The 22,812-nt window shown below is 38.8% G+C and overlaps 1 protein-coding gene across 1 annotated transcript in view; it reads right to left on the bottom strand.

Annotated features, from left to right (window-relative positions):
- Window positions 1-12,664: 12,664 nt before the first annotated feature.
- LOC122205130 (zinc finger protein 658B-like) overlaps window positions 12,665-22,812 on the bottom strand; it is a 43,182-nt gene continuing 33,034 nt past the window's right edge. Inside the window, 2 exon segments of the mRNA XM_042913251.1 lie at window positions 12,665-15,787; window positions 15,789-18,723. Of these exon segments, the coding sequence (XP_042769185.1) occupies window positions 15,436-15,787; window positions 15,789-18,723 (3,287 nt within the window). The 3' untranslated portion in view covers window positions 12,665-15,435.

Raw genomic sequence — 22,812 nt, 5'->3', positions numbered from 1 at the left:
TAGCAAAGTGAATTCAGCAATACATTAAAAAGATTATACACCATGATTAAGTAGGATTTACTCCAGGGAGGCAAGGATGGTTCAACATCCACAAATCAATGTGATAAACCACATTAACAAAATTAAGGATAAATATCATATGATAATTTCAACAGATGTCGATAACTCATGTGACAAAACACAACATCCATTTATGATAGAAACTCTCAACCAAGTGGGTATAGAGCAAATATACCACAAGATAAAAATGGCCATACATGTCAGTCTCACAGCTAACATAATACTCAATAGTGAAAAGCTGAAAATTTTCCCTCTAAAATAAGAACAAGAAAAGGATGCCATCTCTCACCACTTGTATTCAACTAACTGTTGAAGTCCTAGCCACAGCAATTAGACAAGACAGAGAAACAAAGCGTTCAAACTAGAAGTAAAAATGTCACTATTTGTAAATGACATACTATATGTAGAAAAATCTAAAAGTTCCAACAACAAAAACCCTTAAAACTATTTCAAAAAATTCAAGTGAGTTAATTTTAAAGATCTTATTGGCTTTATTCACTGATTCATGAATCAGACAGCATCCCACATACCAGACAAAAAGAGCTCTGAGGAACTGTACAAAATGAGACTTTTATAGGCAGAAAGGATCAGGACAAGTAAGTTATACTAACAAAAGCAGATTGGTTTTGATGACTTTCCTTTAGGGGACAGGGAGGGTCTATCACTTTCCTTTAGAGGACTGCAAAGGTCTCTCAGCCAAATTACCTCACTAGTGCTGACCTGGGAATTCTAAATTAACTGGTTTAAGATTCCTTTCCTGGGAGATGCTGAAACTGTAAGTAACTTAGGTATTAAGTGTTGGTTTGGTGACATGGGGCTTAGCACAAATATCTCCATTTTGGGTCTGTTGTCTCTTCTTTAACAGAACTAATATTAAAATTCAGTAAAGTTACAGTACATAAAATCAATACATAAAACTAATAACAAACTACCAGAAAAATTAAGAAAATAATTCCATATACAATTGCATCAAAAAGAATTTAAAAACCTAGGAATCAATTTAATGAAGAAGGTGAAAGTCATGTACATTGAAAACTATAAGACATTAATGAAAGAAATTAAAGACACAAATAAATAGAAAGATATTCTGTGCTCATGAATTGGAAGAATCAGTATTGTTAAAATGTCAATACCAAAACAATCTATAGATTTATTATAAACCCTATAAAAACTCCAATGCCACATTTTACAAAATTAGAATGATCCTAAATTTGTATGAAAACAAAAGAGGTCCCAAAAGCCAAAGCAATTTTGAGAAAGAGGAACAAAGCTGGAGGTATCACACTTCCAGATTTCAAACTATATTACAAAGCTAAGGTAATTAAAGCAGTATAGTGTTGGCATAAAAACTGATGTATAGATCTATGGGAAAGAATAGAGAACACAGAAATAAACCCATGTATATGTGGTCAATTAATTTACAACAACAGAGACAAGAATATACACTGAGAGTGTACAGCAGAGTCTTTCATCTAAATGGTGTTAGAAAAACTGGACAGTCACATACAAAAGAATGAAATTGAACCACTATCTTAGGCCATACACAAAAATTAATTCAAAATGGATTAAAGACGTGAAACCATATAACCCCTAAAACAAACAAACAACAACAACAACAACAAATACTCCATAAACAATAAGCTCCCTGGGAATGATTTTTTAAATCTGACACCAAAAGCAAAAGCAACAAAAGTAAAAATAAATAAATGGAACTACATTAAACTAAAAAAGCTTTGCACAGCAAAGAAAATCATCAACAAAATGAAAAGACACCTGCTGAATGGGAGAAAATACTTGCAAATCATATATCTAGTATGGGACTAATATCTAAAATATGTAAAGATCACACACAATTCATTAAAAAAAAAAACCCAAATAATCCAATTTAAAAATGGGTAGAAGATCTGAATAGACATTTTTTCCAAGGTAGACTTACAGAGGGCCAATAGATACATGAAAAGATGTTCAACACCATTAATCATCAGAGAAATGCAAATCAAAACCATGAGATACTTCTTCACACCTGTTAGAATGGCATTATCAAAAAGACAAAAAATAACAAGTGGTGGCAAGGAAGTGGTAAAAGGGAACCTTTGATGCACTGCTGGCAGGAATGTAAATTGATGCAGCCATTTTGGAAGTTCCTCAAAAAAATTAAAAATAGAACTGTATGATCCAGCAATTCCATTCTTGTGTATTTATCCAAAGAAAACAAAGCACTAACTCAAAAAGGTATATGAACTCCATGTTCACTGCAGCACTATTTAAAATAGCCAAAATACAGAAACAACCTTAGTGTCCATCCATGGATGAATAAAGAAACTATGAAAACAAACAAAAAAAACTATGGTATGTATATAGATACACAGATGCAGACAGACACACAATGGAATTTTATTCATACATAAAACAAGAAAGCTTGTTATTTACAAAACTATGGATGGACCCAGAGGCATTATGCTAAGTGAAAAACCCCAGAGGAAAACAAGTATAGTCTCTTATATATGGAATCTAAAACAAAGTTTTTTTCAACCCAAGCTTATAGATACAGAGAATAGATTGGTGGTTGCCTGAGGCTGGGGTTGGGGGATAGGAAAAATGAGTGAAGGGGGTCATAAGGTAAAAATAAATTATAAATTAATTAATTGCATAGTGTTGTGTAGTGTCTAATAATACTGTACTGTACATTTGAAAGTTGCTGTGAGTAGACCTTGAAAGTTCACATCATGAAAATAATTGTAACTATGTGGTAATGTTAACTAGACTTAATGTGACTTCAAAACATATACATTTGGGGCGCCTGGGTGGCTCAGTCGGTTAAGCGTCTGACTTCGGCTCAGGTCACGATCTCACAGTCCGTGAGTTCGAGCCCCCCAGCCCCTCGTCGGGCTCTGTGCTGACAGCTCAGAGCCTGGAGCCTGTTTCAGATTCTGTGTCTCCCTCTCTCTCTGACCCTCCCCCGTTCATGCTCTGTCTCTCTCTGTCTCAAAAATAAATAAACGTTAAAAAAAAAAAAATATATATATATATATATATATACATACATTTAATTATATCATACACATGAAACTAATTACATGTTATATGTCAATTATATCTCAATAAAGTGATAAAAATTTTTAAATGGAAAAAAAACCCCACATAGTGTAATAACTTGAAATCTAAAGCATGTAGCCTGTTAGAATTGTGCCAATGTCATTTTCCTGGTTTTCATACTGTGCCATAATTATGTACAATGTTGCCATTTAAGGAATCTGGATGAAGTGTACAAGGTCCTTTCTGTACTAACTTTGCCTGTGAATCTACAATTATTTGAAAACAAAGGCTTTAAGTTAAAAAAAAAAAAAAAAGCTAATGGGCCCTATTAATGGATTTCACAGTCAATTCAAAGAATTGCCCCAATAATCCATCAGTAAAAACCCTAAGGCTCTGCATGTGTTGTTTTTATTTGAAGAGGCATGAGGGGAGGGCGGAAATGTTGGAGAGGAATCAACCGGACAATTTTCTCACCGTTCCTCTCTTTAGTTTATATAACATATAGACACGTGTGGGTCAAAGTAACAAGATTTAGAATTTTTAGGTACAGGAGCAGTATGAAATCTCCTACCTCTTTAGCTCATAACTGAACTCATTTAAATGGATTATACATGCTCAGTCTCCCGGGGGCTTTCACAGACTCGCAGCCCCTCCAGTTGGCACAGCCCTTAGTTCCGGCCTGTCCTCGGGGGCCTTAGATTGAAGTCCTCCTCGCGCTGTGCTCGCGGTTCGTGCTGACGAGTGTCACGCCCGCGGCCGTCCCCAACTCGCGCCAACCGCTGTGCTGGGACGGAGACCCCGAGGGCCAAACGAAGGCCAGGGCGCGCTGGCCCACGGAGACGCCTCCCGGGCTCCTGGCCTGAGCGGGGCTGCGGAGCCTGGGAGGAAGCGGCGCTCCTTCCCTCCATAAATCGTACCCCTAAGGAGAAAAAGGTCACGTGTGGACAGTCGTGGCGGAGGGCCCGCCGCCGGGGTATTCGCCGGGCATAGTTCTCAGAGGCCGGGCCGTGCTGTCCCCTTGACGCCTTGGCCGCTGCGCACCGCATTCGTGTGGGAGGCGGGGCCCACAGCAGAGTCTCCCCCTAGTATCCCTGAGTATCTGACTGCGACCCTTCTTCACGCGCTGGGCCCAGCGGACTTCCGGAGTTGGACGTCGAACGCCAGTACCGCTGGCGCAGAGAACCAGGGGGCGCGGCTTGTTTGCGGTCCGGCCTAGTGTGACCAGACCAGCAAGCGGCTCCACACGCGCCCCCTTAAACGCAGGCCCGCGGCCACTGCGGCTGCGCTTACAAGAGCCTCCCCGCACCCCGCAGCTCCTGCTGTCCGCGACCCCTGCTTGATAAGCACCCCTACCCCACTCCCCCGGGCCTGAGCCCTTCGGTGGGGGTCATAGCCTGACCCAAAGGCAGAGAGAACTTGAGTCCCTCCTGTGCCAACGCGCTCACTGCACACGAGCCAGTGTCCTTCAGGGCCACCTCCTTCCTGGGGTCTGTAGAGAGTAACAAGACCGTCCATTGAGGGTGTGCAAGGGAGGCCTGCCCACATCTCCCGACTTTGGGAGCCACGGAGGAGAGGACTAGTACCTGGAGTCCTTCCCTTCGTCTTCAAGAACCACAGTGGCTGCCATCCTGACTCCTACTTGGCAGAGCTCTGGGGGTGGAGGGGTGTGTCTTGGGAAAAGAGAAATTTCTTGAGTGCAACTGATCAGAAAAATCCAACCACATTTTCTTTCTTTTTTTTTTTATGAAATTTACTGTCAAATTGGTTTCCATACAACACCCAGTGCTCATCCCAAAAGGTGTCCTCCTCAATACCCATCACCCACCCTCCCCTCCCTCCCACCCCCCATCAACCCTCAGTTTGTTCTCAGTTTTTAACAGTCTCTTATGCTTTGGCTCTCTCCCACTCTAACCTCTTTTTTTTTTCCTTCCCCTCCCCCATGGGTTTCTGTTATGTTTCTCAGGACCCACATAAGAGTGAAACCATATGGTATCTGTCTTTCTCTGTATGGCTTATTTCACTTAGCATCACACTCTCCAGTTCCATCCACGTTGCTACAAAAGGCCATATTTCATTTTTTCTCATTGCCACATAGTATTCCATTGTGTATATAAACCACAATTTCTTTATCCATTCATCAGTTGATGGACATTTAGGCTCTTTCCATAATTTGGGTATTGTGGAGAGTGCTGCTATAAACATTGGGGTACAAGTGCCCCTATGCATCAGTACTCCTGTATCCCTTGGATAAATTCCTAGCAGTGCTATTGCTGGGTCATAGGGTAGGTCTATTTTTAATTTTCTGAGGAACCTCCACACTGCTTTCCAGAGTGGCTGCACCAATTTGCATTCCCACCAACAGTGCAAGAGGGTTCCCGTTTCTCCACATCCTCTCCAGCATCTATAGTCTCCTGATTTCTTCATTTTGGCCACTCTGACTGGCGTGAGGTGGTATCTGAGTGTGGTTTTGATTTGTATTTCCCTGATAAGGAGCGACGTTGAACATCTTTTCATGTGCCTGTTGGCCATCCGGATGTCTTCTTTAGAGAAGTGTCTATTCATGTTTTCTGCCCATTTCTTCACTGGGTTGTTTTTCGGGTGTGGAGTTTGATGAGTTCTTCCAACCACATTTTCTGAGCCAATGCCAAGATCCTGACTCCGTTTCCTCTTCAGCTGGTGCCTAAACCTAAATCCCAAGAGCAGTTTGCATTTCCTAGGATTATTCATTGCCCTTTTTTCCGTTTGAGCATTTAAAATTCCTGTAATTCATGGAGCACTTAAGACCCTCATAGAAGTAACTGAATGTTTACTTAACACTGGGGTCTAAGCCCCTTCTAATTTTGTGCAGCTTAACTCCTGGCAGGGGGCTGCCTGCACTATTTCAACATAAATCTAGAAGCAGGCAGTGGAAAGCTCCATGTTTTACCATCATTGCATGTTCTGGGACAATTCCTCTAGACCAGCCCTGAACCCCGGAACTACTGCTATATTGGGTGTAGTGGCAGACTATCCTGTGCAGTGTAAGAGGTTTAGAAGCACCCTAGGCCTTCCTGCACTAGATTCCAGGCACTTTGAGTTGTGACAACCAAACTCCTTACCACTGATCTTGGGAGGCAAATAGCTGTTTCTAGAACAAGGTCTTCAAGTAGTGAACTCTCAACTTTCAGCCTCTTTTGAATTATATGGCATAGAATTTTGAATCGAGCCCCCATCACTTCAAAAGGTCATTTTATGTTCTGGCCTCCACCATTTCTGCTGTCTGTGGTCACTTATGTGGTTGTCCACACCTGTTTACTACCTTGTTTGGAATCTCTTATGATTTTATCTTTATCAGGATACTGGTATAGTTTGCTTATTAGACTTATTTGGGTTTGCTGAAATTCTCTTTAATGTGTAAGGTATTTTTCACCAAATTTTGCACATATTCAACCACTATTTCTTCAAATAATTTGCCTGTCACATGAAATATTTTGTAACTCTCCTTTTCACTCAGTTACATGTTGGATCAGTTGATATTTTCCAAAGATAACTAAGGCCTTGTTTAAATTTTTTAAAACAATTTTCTTTCAAATTTTCAATTCATAACTGCTGATATACATCTATAATCTGCACTATATTATTAAACTCACCCCTGGCTTAACATTACACATACTTTTTCAGTTCTAGAATTTCCTTTTATTTTTATACTTGCCTTCTCTGCCGAGGTGCCCACCTGTTCCCTCATTTTTCTCCTTTGAACCTTCAAACATATTAGACAAGCAGCTTCAAAATCCATGTCTTGTAATTACAACATCTGGGTCAATTCAGACCATTTTTAGTAGCACTTATTTCTCTTCTTTTTGGGTCACATCATGCATGTCAGGAAATTACTGACTTAGGCTAAACACTTTACATAATATGTCATGGAGACTGTAGATGGGGTAACTTCCTAGGGCTGCTTTAACAAATTACCACAAACTTTGTGGCCTAAAACAGAAATTTAAAAATCAAGGTGTCAGCAGGGCCACACTCAAGATTATAGGATCCTTCCTTTCTTCTTCTAGCTTCTGGTGGATGCCAGTACTCCTCCATTTGCAGACACATCACTGCCTCTCTCTTCCTGTCTTCAGTGTCCTGGCATGTCCTGGTCTGTTTCTCATGAGGATTTAGGATTCAACCTAATCCAATATAATCTCATCTCAAACCTTACCTTAATTACACCCACAGACTCTATTTCCACTAAGGTTCTAAATGGACATCAAATTTGGGGAGACACTATTCAACTCACTCCACTGGATTATGCTGACTTCCAATATATAACATTTGAGTTTTGTTCAGGCCAGCAATTTGACTACCAGTGAACCCAACTGGATCTGTCAGACCTGTTACTTCTGTATCATTATGTCTAGTGTGGTCTGGAACACATTAATTCTATTATGGTCTACAACACTCAATTCTGACTTCAGTTCCTTTCACTAGGGTAGCATCTGAGCATTTTTCTTTTCTGCAAGGAGTCAAATAGTACATATTTTAGATGTTGTGAAGAGCCAAAGTGAAGGCTATTACACAGATCCTTAATGAGAAAAAATTTAGCCAAAATTGATAGTCATGAAATTCTAAGTTTAAAAATAAGTACAACTTTATGCAATACAGGTCTACTAATGAGAATTAAATTCTAAGATTAGAGTTCAAAGTTACTGTTCTATCAAAATTGCAAATGTTCACTTAATGCCGATCTGTAATGAGATTTTATATATTTCATCTTTAAAACGGTCTGTCCACACAGATACATACAAACAAATACTGAGTACTGCTTTTGACTGAGCATATTTATTACTAGGAAAAGTATTACAGAATTGTCTGAGATTTCTCTAGATATTTGCCTCTCGAGAGGTTATTATATTGCAGAATAATCACTTCCAATATTAGATAGCAGTTCCTCAAATATACAGAACTGAATAAATTTTTTAAAAATGTTTATTAATTTTTGAGAGAGAGAGACAGAGCATAAACAGGAGAGGGGCAGAGAGAGAGGGAGACACAGAATCCAAAGCAGGCTCCAGGCTCTCAGCTGTCAGCACAGAGTCTGATGCAGGGCTTGAGCCCACGGACAGTGACACCATGACCAGAGCCAAAGTTGGACACTTAACCCACTGAGCCACCCAGGAGCCCCAAGAACTGAATACATTTTTAAGTAAGGAACTTTTCTTCATACTTGCATTAAAGTAAAAAAAAAAAAAATGCTATTAGAATAGTTTGATTCTGGAAAATGTGGGAATGGAGATCTTATTTGTTGACTACACAGTATATAGTGTTTGGATATTATTTATGACTCGTTGTTGAAATGACTACCACAGTACTTCACACAGAAGTACTGTTTTACCTTCTAACTTAAATCCAGAGAAATCAAGTCTGTGGCAAAAGCTAATTTGCAAAAATATGCACAGTCTATTAACAGTGCTAAGGGCCATTTTTCTTGTTCAGAAAAATTTTAATCATGGATATGAGCTCAAAAAAAATTCACAGTATTTACTGCTACTAAATCATTGGCAATCTGTGGTGGTAGTTCAAGTCAAAATATTCAGCTTCTAGTTCTGAAAAAAATTCATGGATCTCATTAAGTCCGTGAGAGTAAGTGAAGTTTTACTGTTCACACAATTCATTAACTTGACATATTAAAATACTTTTGGCAATGTACCTTTTGATGAATAGAAATGAATAAGGTTTCTGGGGCACCCGGGTGACTCAGTTAAGCATCTGACTGGATTTCAGCTCAGGTCATGATCTCATGGTACATGGGATAGAGCACCACATCAGGCTCTGCACTGGTAATACAGAACCTGCTTGGGATTCTCTCTCCCTCTGCCCTTCCCCCTCTCTCTCAAAAATAAATAAACTTAAAAAAAAAAAAAAGAGGTGAGGCACCTGAGTGGCTCAGTCTGACTTCAGTTCAGGTTATGATCTCATGGTTTGTTGAGTTCAAGCCCCATGACAGACTCTGTGCTGACAGCTCGGAGACTGGAGCCTGCTTCAGATTCTGTCTCCCTCTCTGTCTGCCCCTCCCGGGCTTGCACTCTGTCTCTCAAAACCAAATAAACATAATTTTTTTTTAAAGGAAGTGAATACAGTTTCTAAACTTCCCCAACTACACCTTTTCCTGCTCTTCACATATTTTTACCACCATCAGTTGTTACTCATCCTGGCAGATTCCAGTTCAGGTTGAGTGTTTTCACAACTTGTTTTAAAATATTTTCAACTGTTTTTGTTCTACACAGACTGTTCATAGAGGTTAATTCTTCAGAGTTAAATCGATACCTTGAATAAACAGCAACAGAGCAGTACTGGTAATCAAGTTGGTTCACCAACAGCCAAGGAAAGGCACCTAAAATATCTGATGTTTCTTTACTGTTAATGTTGCTCCCACTGTCCTCAACTCTTAAGGCATGTATCATCACCAAAAGAGAATCTTAAGAATCTTAAGTTTTTCTCTGGATTTGCAAATTCAACTGCTGCAATCACATACAATCTAATTAATTCATCATTACTGAAGTTTCCCTTTCCTGGCTAATAACCAAGCTATTGAAAACTTGGTTTAACAGCAACCACTTTTTCTTCTTTACCATGAGAATTAGGCAATGAAATGCTCTGTTTAAAATCTTCTTTCATGACAATTGCTTACCTGTGAGATGGGAGTATTCTGATGAGGGCTTTGTATAATGCCTATGCCTATGTACTACGTATGCACATAGTACACTTTGAACACATCTAGAATGTCACTACTTTCATTTCTAAAAGCACTGACAACCAGTTCAACAAAACCTACATCCCACTGTACTTTAAAAGTCAATTTTTCATCTTTTATTTTGACATGATATTCACCAGTAACTTTTTAAAATTTTGCAATATGGCACTTAAAGTGAAACACAAAATGCTGCCAGGTTATAACTGCAATGCTGGGATTTCTAATACTTTGAGCAGTAATGTGAAGCAACCCAAGTGCCACAATGAAAGTCTCTATGTTGCAACTATTAAACTGCTGTTGTAGTGTGAAAGAAAGTAGCCAGACAAATAAGCAAATTAAGATGCTTTTCAATAAAACTTTAAAATAAAAAAAACAATTTTTAACATCATTTCACCTGTAAAAAAAATCCATTTAATTTTTTTTGCATTATGTAATAATATAAAACCATTCTTAGCCTGTAAGTTGTACAAAAACAGGCAATCGAACCAGACTTGACCCATAGACCTGTTTGTTGAGGCTGTTCTAGGATATAGTCCAACTCCTCAGACATGATTTTCACTGAATGCTCAAGGTGCTCCTCAACAACGTATGGCCCCAAATGCCTACATCTCTCAGTACTACACATCTGATACCATTGTTTAGCTCTCAACCAAAAGATAGTATCTGCTAAACCTCATGGAACTTTAGCCTGCATATATTCACATCAACCCTAGGCCAAGGATCCACGTTTATTTGCAAACAGATCCTTGGCATCATTGCCTGCATCCTTAACACACACTGACACACAGAGAACAGGTCTTCAATGGTTGTTTCGAGCTTCCTAAAGCATGTCGGTGCTAACCACATATAAGTAGTTTCACATATATATTTGCAATTCACCTACTTACCTTATACTGAAGATGTACTCACCGTGGCCTCCCATTCAAGATTCTAGCAGAGGAGCCTAAGCCTGAAAAAGAAGCAGCTGCCATCTACCTTGGCAACACACCCCAGATTCCTTCCTTCTAGGTGGGTTATATAGCTGGGTTGCCTGGTGTCCTGGTTACCTACAGTCAATTTAACAGGCAGGAAACTCGTAGTAATTCAACCAGGCACACATGGAAATGGTTACCTGGGTGAGCACTGAAAAGCTGAGAATGCTCTTCAAGCATATCATTGCATTCAACAGTGCAAAAACCTGTAAATAGGTTTATGTGCCTACAGTACTAAGAAAATGATATAAAAGCAGATAAACAAAATTTTATCTCACCAGGATCCCCAGGTGAATGTACCATTTGTTGGAACAATTTATAGAGACAGAAAAAAAAAAAAAGAGATCCATATGGGGGCGCATGGGTGGCTCAGTCAGTTAAGTGTCTGACTTTGGCTCAGGTCATGATCTCATGATCTGTGGGTTGGAGTCCTGCATCAGGCTCTCTGCTGACAGTTCAGAGACTGGAGCCTGCTTCCAATTATGTATCTCCCTCTCTCTCTCTCTGCACCTCCCCTGCTCATGCTCTACAAAATAAACACTTAAAAAAAAAAAAAAACTTAAAAAAAGATCCATATGGTATGAAGAATCATTAATGCTTAGGGCTGATAACATTCTCTAGTGCATGAAGTGGTGTTGGGGAGCATCCTCTGGACATGTGCTCACAAAAAGGAAAAGCAGGAAAGACCTGACCTCGTATCATTAGGACTGTTTCTGGGTTTGTCAGGAACAAAACTAAACCAACTGGTTGACTTGGTTATGTCTCGTGGGTACCTGACATGAAATTAAATGCTATTCCAATCAGAATTCTAAAATCTGTTTAAAGATGGCTTAAAATTCTAAGTATTTTAGAAAACCTTAAGATTTGGGTGGATAAAATGAATAAAGGACTTGGCCTATATATAATGTAAACTATTACAAAGCTTAAACGTTATCATGATCAGAAGGAGTAAAAGAGTGGTTTGAAAAAGCAAAATGACATTAGAAACATATCAAAGGACACAAGAGCTAATTTGAATGAAATTCTGCTGGCCTTATCTCAGATAATTTGAGCATAAAATAAATAAATATGTCAGTAACAAGAGTTAAAGATTATAATTTACCAAATGAAGAATCTGAGTATACAGACATAAATAAAAAATTGTAAAAAACAAAAAATTTCCATACCATGATATGCAGAGGAATAATGGGGAAAAAATTTCATGTTTTTGCAACTATAGTAATAATTGATTTGGGCAACATCAGAAATAAATGCTTAATGAGTGAAACTAAGAGGATATTTGTATAGCCTGAATGTATCATCTCACAAGATATTAAAGGATAAAATGAGTTTTGTGGAAACAAGGAAGATACTACATTAACCATATTATCCAATCAGTATGAATGGGACTAATCAGCAGCATGTGATTCCTGGTACAAAGTACTGAGATATCCTGAACACTTCTAGTACTACAAAAGGTATATAATATAATCAAAAAGAAACAGGAAACAAATCCTATTATTTACTTGGCAATAATCAAGAGTTGTGGTTAATAGCTAATGGTCATTCAGGATATTGCCAGTTCCTCCCATATGGCTTTTCTGATACATACCAACTTGCACTTTTCAAACGGTCATATTCATAGCCCGTGTTAGCTGAGATGTCTAGCATATGTGAGTTACAAACAACACAGAGGTTTTTTTCTTCCTTACAAAAGTCAGACTGCTAGCAAAGGCAATTTTTCTTAATTTTTTTTAACATTTATTCCTTTTTGAAGACAAAGAGCAAGAGCATGGGTGGGGGGGAGGGGGGGATGGGAAACACAGAATCTGAAGCATGCTCCAGACCCTGAGTTGTCAGCACAGAGTCCTATGTGGGGCTCAAACTCACCAACCATGAGATCATGACCTGAGCCAAAGTTGGACGCTTAACTGACTGAGCCACCCAGGCGCCCCTCTGCACAGCAATTCTTGAGCCCACTTCCTTCCACGTGGTAGCACTCTTCCATCTTCAGTGTAGAGACAGGAGACCGCACAGAATATAAAGGATGAAGATGTCTTTCATGGGATTTTGTGGGGAATAAGCTTAGGAATTCCCTGAGCTTGCACCAATGGGTTAACAAGGCATAAAGAAATAGCCACAGGATGAACACATCCAAGATAAGGTAAACAAGATTAGGTAAACAGGGCAAAGGCCCCCAGGATAGGACATAGAAAGGTATAGAAACAGTAAATCTCAGAATGAAAACCTCCACAATGTTTAGGTAATCTTAGGTAAACAAGCTTAGGTATTCAGGGCAGAAGCACCCCCAACTTAGTACAATAGCAGAAAGCAGTTTTCACAGGAAGAAAGGACCAAAATAGGTAAACAGGGCTATAGACCATAGCAGGGTGAAGGTGCCCAGAGAGGAGCTAATTAGCAAAAAAAAAAAAAAAAAGGTGCCTTATTGACCCTGAGGTAGCATACTTTATCTGTCTTATCCCCTAAGCTAGCTAAGATAAACAGATGTGGCGCCACATGCCTGCTGTGAACAACCATCTGTCCGGCACCAGGACTTTGTTTTGTGTTGACCCAAACCCCTAACACTGCTATCTTCAATACCCTCTTTTCCCTCGTGTCCTTGAGTTAATCCACGGTTTCATTGTTTCTCTGTGCACACTTATAAGCCTTCTGACCCTCATAAAAATAGAGCAAAAGGCCCTTACTTGGGGTTGTCTCCTCCCGGACGTTAGCCTCTCTCACATTTTAATCCTGTGTCCACTCTCTTGCTGGACAAGAGAGAACTCCAGACCCAGAGTCTACGACAGGATTTATTTTAACACCAGCATCCACATTCTACTACATAGAATTTATTGTAGACTGATTTCCCAAATCCATTACCTTCATAAGATTTTTCATCTGGGTAATATACTATTAGGTCTCTACCACTCAATGCATTTTGTTGTCCAGAGAAAGGTGGCTTTTGGCTGAAGTTATCACACATTTATTACCTTCTAGATTTTCTTCATTCTCTTAGTGAGATTCAATCTTTTGACAAAAAAAAAAACCTTTCACATTATTACTTCCTGCATTTCTCCACAATGGAAGTTTACTGAGAGTTGAATTAACAGTGTTTCCTACATTCATTACCTCCAGTGGCTCTTTCCCCCAGAGAATTTCCTAATGTCCAACAAGGTCTATATACTTGGTGGCTGAAAAACTATATGTACATTTCAAGTCTCCTTCCAGTGTAAGCTGTTGCTCTAGACTGAATATATGTGTTTTTCCAAATTTCCTATGTTCAAACCTAATCCCCAATGTGCTGGTATTTTGAAGTGGAGGCCCTTGAAAGATGGTAGTAATGAGAGCAAAGTCCTCGTGAACAGCATTTGTGTCCTTTATAAGAGGTCCCAAAGTGCTCCCTTCCTCCTCATGAGGACAAAACATGGCCATCTGTGAACCAAGAAGTGGATCCTCACCAGACAACAAAATCTACAAGCACCTTGACCTTTGCCTTTCCAGTTTCTAGAACTAGCAAAAATAAATGCTTGCTATTTATGCCACCCAGTCTAGGATATTTTTCTGACAGCTGCCTCAACAGAGTAAGACAGTTCTCTTATGAATAGTGAGGAACTTCCTGAGGAGCATCCATGTTCATTAGCTTAATAAGTTTTAGCCCCTTTCAGTTCTATCTTTTCTTAGCCCTGACTTGCGGCTGAAAAATCTCCCTGCATACATCATCTTTACACTTTCAACCTCTGAGTTCTCTCTGATGTTCTCAAAAGTATGATTTCTGGCTGAAAGCATTCCAAGACATTTACAGGGCTGTTTATATTGTTTAAATTATCTGATGTAATATAATATTTTGTCTGGATGAAAGTATTTCTAAATTCATTACATTCATATGATCAATTCCATGAGTTTTCTGACCCTGATGGTCAACTGCTGGTGGAAATCTTCCCTACATCCATCACAATTATATGGTTTCTCCCATGTGATGAAGGGGATCAGAATATACCCCCCCCCAAAACATGCCACTTTGGCATATGTATTATTTTGAACCAAAAGCAACTTAAAAACTGTAAACGCAAAAAATTCTCGCTCTCTCCCCCTATCCACCTAAAGGCAGGACATAAATTTCTTTTTATGAAGGTGTTCCCCATCCCGTCTCCCAAAAGAAAAGAGATAGCACCAATATCTGCATAAACACACCTTACTGAAATAACCTTTGTGTTCCATTCATTTCCCATATATTTACTTTCCCACAATTTACCATCACTAAAAGCTCAAAACCCGTTTCCTTTGTCTGGACACTTCTTTGCAAATGTATTGCTCTTTTGTTAAAGTGGTATATAAGCTTCCAGGTCTGACCACCTCTTTCGGGTTTTCATTTGATTTCTGTGAGATCCCTCCATGTGTTTATGAAATAAACTTTCTTTTCCTGTTAATGTCTTTAAATTTACATAGGCCCAGCCACTGAACCTGAAAGTAAAGCTATTTTTCTTCATCTTAGCTTTTTACATCTGACAACCCACTGAAAATCTTCCCACATTACCACATTTATCAGACTTCTCGCCTTTTGGAGTTTTCTAATGCTTTCATTAAGTTGAGACTCATTTCTGAGAATGAGGTTTCTCATAAGGTTAGAAAGTTAAATTGGAAATGAAAGCTTTCTCACGTTAATTACATTCAGCATTTCTTCCTTGCATGCATTCTCTGATGTGCTATGAGGACCGATTTCCGAACAAAACTCTTCTCACACTCAACACATTCATAGGGTTTCTCCCCTGTGTGAGTTCTCTGATGTATTCTCAAGTAGTGTTTGTAGGTGAAAGCTCTCCCACATCCATTACATTCATATGGCTTCTCCTGTGTATGCCTCCTTAAGTGCATTCTGAGGACGGACTTCCAGACAAAAATTTTACCACATTCAATACATTCATTGAGTTTCTCCCCTGTGTGAATTCTCTGATGTCCTCTGAGGCGTGACACGCAGGTGTAAGCTTTTCCACATTCGTTACATTCATACGGTTTTTCCCCTGTGACTTCTTTGATGTATTATAAGGCTTGACTTCTGGGTGAAAGTCTTCCCACAGTCATTACATTCATGAGGTTTCTCACCTGTGTGAGTTCTCTGATGTAGTTCAAGGCTTGACTTCCAGGTATAACCTTTCCCACACTCATTACATTCATAGGACTTCTCCTGTGTATGCCTCCTCTGATGTGTTCTCAGCAATGACTTCCAGAGGAATGTTTTCCCACATTCTATACATTTATAGGGTTTCTTCGTTGTGTGGACTTTCTGATGTCCTCGGAGGCGTGACATGCAGGTGAAAGCTTTCCCACATTCATTACATTCATGGGGTTTTTCCCCGGTGTGATTTCTCTGATGTATTATAAGGCTTGACTTCTGGGTGTAAGCTTTCCCACACTCATTACATTTATAGGGTTTCTCCCCAGTGTGAATTCTCTGATGTATTCTAAAGTGGTGTTTGTACGTGAAAGCTTTCCCACATTCATTACATTCGTATGGCTTCTCCTGTGTATGCCTCCTCCAGTGCATTCTCAGGATTGACTTCCAGATGAAAGTTTTACCACATTCAATACACTCATAAAGTTTCTCCCCTGTGTGAATTCTCTGATGTCCTCTGAGGCGTGACATGCAGGTGTAAGCTTTTCCACATTCATTACATTCATAGGGTTTCTCTCCTGTGTGAGTTCTCTGATGTATTATAAGGCTTGACTTCTGGGTGAAAGTCTTCCCACAGTGATTACATTCATGGGGCTTCTCCCCTGTGTGAGTTCTCTGATGTAGTTCAAGGTTTGACTTCCAGGTATAAGCTTTCCGACATACATTACATTCATAGGGTTTCTCACCTGTGTGAATTCTCTGATGTATTCTCAGTAATGACTTCCAGAGGAAGGTTTTCCCACATTCTATACATTCATAGGGTTTCTCTCCTGTGTGGATTTTCTGATGTCCTCGGAGGCGTGACATGCAGGTGAAAGCTTTCCCACATTCATTACATTTGTGGAGTCTGTCTGCTGTGTGAGTTCTCTGATGTAGTGCAAGACTTGACTTCCAGGTGTAAGCTTTCCCACACTCATTACATTTATAGGGTTTTTCCCCTGTGTGACTTTTCCGATGTATTACAAGGCTTGACTTCTGGGTGAAAGCTTTCTGACATTCATTACATTCATAGGGCTTCTCCCCTGTGTGAGTTCTCTGATGTAGTTCAAGGCTAGACTTCCAACTGTAAGCTTTCCCACATTCATTACATTCATAGGGTTTCTCCCCTGTGTGAGTTCTCTGATGTATTGCAAGGCTTGACCTCCGGGTGAAAGCCTTCCCACACTCATTACATTCATGGGGTTTCTGCCCTGTGTGCTTTTTCTGATGTGCTCTGAGTTGTGACATGTAGGTAAAAGCTCTCCCACATTCATTACATGCATAAGGTTTCTCCCCTGTGTGAATTCTCCAATGTATCTTCAGGATTTTCTCCCAGAGGAAAGTTTTCCCACATTCTATACATCGATAGGGCTTCCTCCCTGTATGAGTTCTCTCATGTCTTCTAAGGTGCGACATGCAGGTGAAAGTTTTCCCACATTCATTACATTCATATAGATTTTCCCCTGTGTGAGTTCTCTGATGCATTCCAAGGCTTGCCTTATGGCTCAAAGTTTTACCCGATTTAATACATCCATAGGATTTCTCCACTGCATGAATTCTCTGATGTCCTCTGAAGTGTTGTTGGTAGGCCAAAGACTTCCCACATTCATTACATTCATAGAGTTTCTCTCCTGTGTGAGTTCTCTGATCTATTCCAAGGCTTGACTTCTGGGTGAAAGTTTTCCCACATTCATTACATTCATAGCGTTTCTCCCCTGTGTGAATTGTCTGATGCACTCTGAGGCATGCCATATAGGTAAAAGCTTTCCTGCATCCTTTACATTCATAGGGTTTCCCCGCTCTGTGTTTTCTCTGATGCCCTACTAGGGATGATTTCCTGGAAAAAGCTGTCCCACATTCATTACATTCATAGGGCTTCTCACTTGTGGGAGTTCTTTGATGTACAATGAGGGATGAACTTCTAGAGAAAGATTCTTGACATTCATTGCTCTCATACTGTTTTTGTCTTCTGGGAATTCTCTGATGTAGACTGAAAGCCGACTGAGAACTGAAAGTTTCCCTATAAGTGTCATTATCACAAGATGTCTCTATTGTGGGAGTCCTCTCTTGCACTGTAATTGCTAAATTGTGGTTTAAGTTTTTTCCACATTCAAAGGATTTCACTCCTGTGTGAGTTCTCTGATATTCTCTGAAATGTGCTTTTTGACCTAAAGTTTTCTCTCCTGTTTCAGTTCTCTGAAGTGGAGTAACCTTACTAAAACTGTTCCCGGTTTTAATACATGCATCTTCATCAAATTCAGAATGACTCTTCTCTATGTGAATATTTGGAGAGACAATGTTTGATTTATCACATAAGTTTTTTCCAAATTTATAAGATCCCTCTTGTATGTGGGCACTCTTACATTTAATGGAAGTTGCCTTATCATGGAAAGCATTATCATGTTCATTATGTTCAAAAGACTGCCCCAAAATCTGAAAAGTCTGATCCTGAATAAGTTCCTCCACATGACTAAACACTTGCAAATCTTGATTGTAATCAAAATATTTCTCTCCACTATTCGTTCTCTCATTGCTAGTATTGAAAGAAGATGCATTAAACTCATAAGCCTCTTTGGTTGAGTAACTATATGGGGTCAAAAGATAGAGATCCAAGCATGTAGGAACATCAGTGTCACATTTAGAGAGCATTTTTCTTGAAGGAAAAATGTCTATGCCCTGATGAACTAGTTTTCCTGAAATTTTATCTTGCTCTGTAGTTAATGTTTTCTTGTTGTTGAATAAGACTTGACAGAAATATTTGTGTTGGCTTTCCTGGCTCTTCTCTAAAAGACCAAGTTGGCAGTCTCCTAAAAATGAGAAAGTTAAAAATTCCTTATGAAACTTAAAATTTTTATATAAAAAGGACTTATATACAAATGCCCTATTAAGTTATTGACATTTTTGTTTCCGGCTAAGTCTCCCAACAACACAGTATACAATACAGTACATATTAACTATATTCACTTTCCTTCAGGGAGAGATTCCACTGTAGTGGAAAAGGAGTGGGGAGAGAATCTGGAAGTGAATATCATAAGGATTTGGCATTTAGATTATATAACTTTCAAACTTGGGAAGAGAAGTGGGTATAAACAAAAGGAATGATGAATTGGGAATGTAAGGGTTTTAAGAGAGTTGGTTACTAGCAACAGGAAAATCAAGAGGAGAATGAATTCAAACTGAGAATTTAAAAAATCATGCCCAAGGGTTTCATAAGGGTTCCAGCAGAGAGAGGGTATGAATTAAGGCCACCATCAGAATCTATTTCTTATACTATCAAATATATAGATTAAAATGGAGGGACACTCATTATGTAACATGCTTCCATTTGGAGGGACCCTATTTCCATTCCACATATAAACACCAAGAATTCATGGCACAAATATCTCCTCTCCTTATTCTCAAAACCATAAATGCCCAATATAAAGTGTAAAAGAGACTGGAGGAAGACATGTTTTCACCTGGATTAGACTCAACGTTCTGGTATTTTGGTTTGTATTAGTTTGTTCAAAAGTAAACCTTTATTGATACCAAATCCAAAGTTTCACCTTTTCACACTCATGTTCTTGAAACTAGTTTTAACCTTGTCCCATATTTAACTCAGCTTTCTATGTACTTTTCAACATATCTGGTCTACCAACTGTGAGAACCTTAAGAATCACATTTCAACCTGCTCCCTTAAATTATGGAAATATCTATTATATTTACCTATCATTAAAAAATACTGTATATATTTGACTATAACCATCCTGCTACCCATACTCTATGTAATGTCAGGCCTCTGCTAAACCTAAGATGGTCCAGAGCCCACTACCTGGGGATGGTGAGGGGGGTGGGAGGGTGAGGAGAATGAAAGAGTTAAGAGGTATCTTTCTAGAAAACAAAATTTTACACTACCTGCATATACTTAAGAAGTTGAAACTATCACTCTACAATTCTATAAGACCAGAATATTTTCAGCAATGTCTCGTCAGGCTATCTTCCCCCACTTAGGGAGGGAAACTCAAAAAACAATCTTACACTTACCTTCTTTCCTAATTTACACCACATTTCTGACTTTGCATGAGTCTTAATCTAGATATCCTTCAGGGAAAAATATAAAATATATTTGTATAGTCAAATCTAAAAATTACCTAGGTTGGGAATGCAAGCTGGTGCAAGCCACTCTGGAAAACAGTATGGAGGTTCCTCAAAAAATTAAAAACAGAACTACCCCACGACCCAGCAATTGCACTACTAGGCATTTATCCACGGGATACAGGTGTGCCATTTCAAAGGGACACATGCACCCCCATGTTTATAACAGCACTATCAACAATAGCCAAAGTATGGAAAGAGCCCAAATGTCCCTCAATGGATGAATGGATAAAGAAGAGGTGGTATAGATATACAATGGAGTATTACTCGGCAATCAAAAAGAATGAAATCTTGCCATGTGCAACTACATCGATGGAACTGGAGGGTATTATACTAAGTGAAATTAGTCAGAGAAAGACAAAAATCATATGACTTCACGCATATGAGGACTTTAAGATACAAAACATATGACCATAAGGGAAGGGGAACAAAAATAATATAAAAACAGGGAGGGGGACAAAACAGAAGACACTCATAAATATGGAGAACAAACTGAGGGTTACTGGAGGGGATGTGGGGGGGGGTGGGCGAAAAGGGTAAGGGGCACTAAGGAATCTACTCCTGAAATTATTGTTGCACTATATGCTAACTAATTTGGATGTAAATTTTAAAAAATAAAAAAGAAAATTTAAAAAAAAGAGAAAAAAAATTACCTAGGTATAAAACTAAAATACCACATACAGGATCTGTGTACTGAAAGTCACAAAACACTAATGAAAGAAATCTACATAAAGATCTAACCTTAGATCTAGAAAGATCTAAATAAATGGAGAAACAAGCTTTGTTGTGGACTATAAGAGTCAATCTACTAAAGAAAATTTCCCCCAAATTGTTCTATACATTTAATGCACATCCTACCAAAATTCCAGCAAGATTCGTTATATATATATATATATAGATATAGATAATCTTGTTCTAAACTATATATAAAAAGGCAAAGAAACCACAATAGCTGAAAAAATTTTGTCAAAGAAGAATAAAGTCTATGATATGTTAGGCCTTATTAAGTAGCTACAGTAATCAAGAGTGTGGTACTGACAAGGAAATGTAAACATAGATCAATGAAAACAGAAAAGAAAACCAAAAATCTAAATATGGCCTTTTGTAGCAACGTGGATGGAACTGGAGAGTGTGATGCTAAGTGTAATAAGCCATACAGAGAAAGACAGATACCATATGGTTTCACTCTTATGTGGATCCTGAGAAACTTAACAGAAGACCATGGGGGAGGGGAAGGAAAGAAAAAAAAAGAGGTTAGAGTGGGAGACAGCCAAAGCATAAGAGACTGTTAAAAACTGAGAACAAACTGAGGGTTGATGGGGGGTGGGAGGGAGGGGAGGGTAGGTGATGGGCATTGAAGAGGGCATCTTTTGGGATGAGCACTGGGTGTTGTATGGAAACCAATTTGACAATAAATTTCATATATTAAAAAAAAAAAAGAAAGAAAACCAAAAATCTGACCAACACAGTCCATGGATTTTTGACTAAGGTATAAAAGCAATTCAATGAAAGGACAGTTTTTTTTCAACAAATGGTAAACAACCGGACATCCATAGGCAAAAATATTAATATGGATTTAAATGTAAAGCATAAAACTATAAAACTTTTGAGAGGAAAAAAAAAGAAAAAGTTTGAGACCCAGGGCTAGGCAAGGAGTTCTTAGAAGAAATAATAATCCATTCTAAAAGAAATGCATTAAATAGGATTTCATCAAAATGAAAAATGTTTGTACTATGAAAGACCTACAGAAAATATTTGCAAGCCACATATCCAACAAGTCCATTTTATAACGGACAAAAGACAGAACAGGTATTTCACTAAAGAAGGATATACATATAGCACACAAGCACATAAATAGTCATCCAACATTATTAGCCATTAGGGAAGCAGAAACTAAATTTCACTACACAAGATATCACAATAAGATATCACTATAAACCTACTGAAACAGATAAAAAATAGAAATAATAGCAAATGCTGGTGATGATTCAGAAAAAAAATGTATCTCACACCGTGATGTTAAGAATGTAAATGGTACAGCCTCTCCAGAAAATCAGTGGCAATATCTTTTTAAATTAAAAATGTGCCTACCCCATGAGCCTGAAATTGCAACTTTTGGGTACTTATCCCGGAGAAATGAAAATTACGTTCACACAAAAAATATACATACAAATACCCACAGCTGCCTTATTTATAACAGAGAAATACTGGAAACAACCCAAGTATCCTTCCATGGGTTAATAAATGAAGAAACTTTGGCACATCATACAATGGAGTACTACTCAGCCTTAAAAAAGAATGAAATTGATACATGGGGGGGGGGGGGGGGCACATGGGTGGCTCAGTCGGTTAAGCATCTGACTTCCAATTCAAGAAATTCAACTTTAAGATTGTGTTCCTGTAGGGATGCCTGGGTGTTTCAGTTGGTTAAGCATCTGACTGGCTCAGGTCATGATCTCACGGTTTGTGAGTTCAAGTCCTGCATCAGGGTCTGTGCTAACACTTCAGAGCCTGGAGCCTGCTTCACATTCCGTGTCTCCCTCTCTCTCTGCCCCTCCCCTGTTCATGCTCTGTCTCTCTCTCTCAAAAATAAGTAAACATTAAAAAAAATTTTTTTTAATAAAAAAGAAATTGATACATGGAATAATTTAAATTTCAAATGGATTATGGTTGGTACAAAAAAGCAAATCTCAAAATGTTATATGATGCATGATTCCATTTATTTCTTGAAATGGCAAAACTATAGAAATAGAGAGATTAGT

Source organism: Panthera leo, chromosome D4, assembly GCF_018350215.1.
Source record: "Panthera leo isolate Ple1 chromosome D4, P.leo_Ple1_pat1.1, whole genome shotgun sequence".
Classification (NCBI taxonomy): domain Eukaryota; kingdom Metazoa; phylum Chordata; class Mammalia; order Carnivora; family Felidae; genus Panthera; species Panthera leo.
The sequence above is the reverse complement of the archived record's forward strand: the minus strand, read 5'-3'. Positions and strand labels throughout refer to the sequence as shown.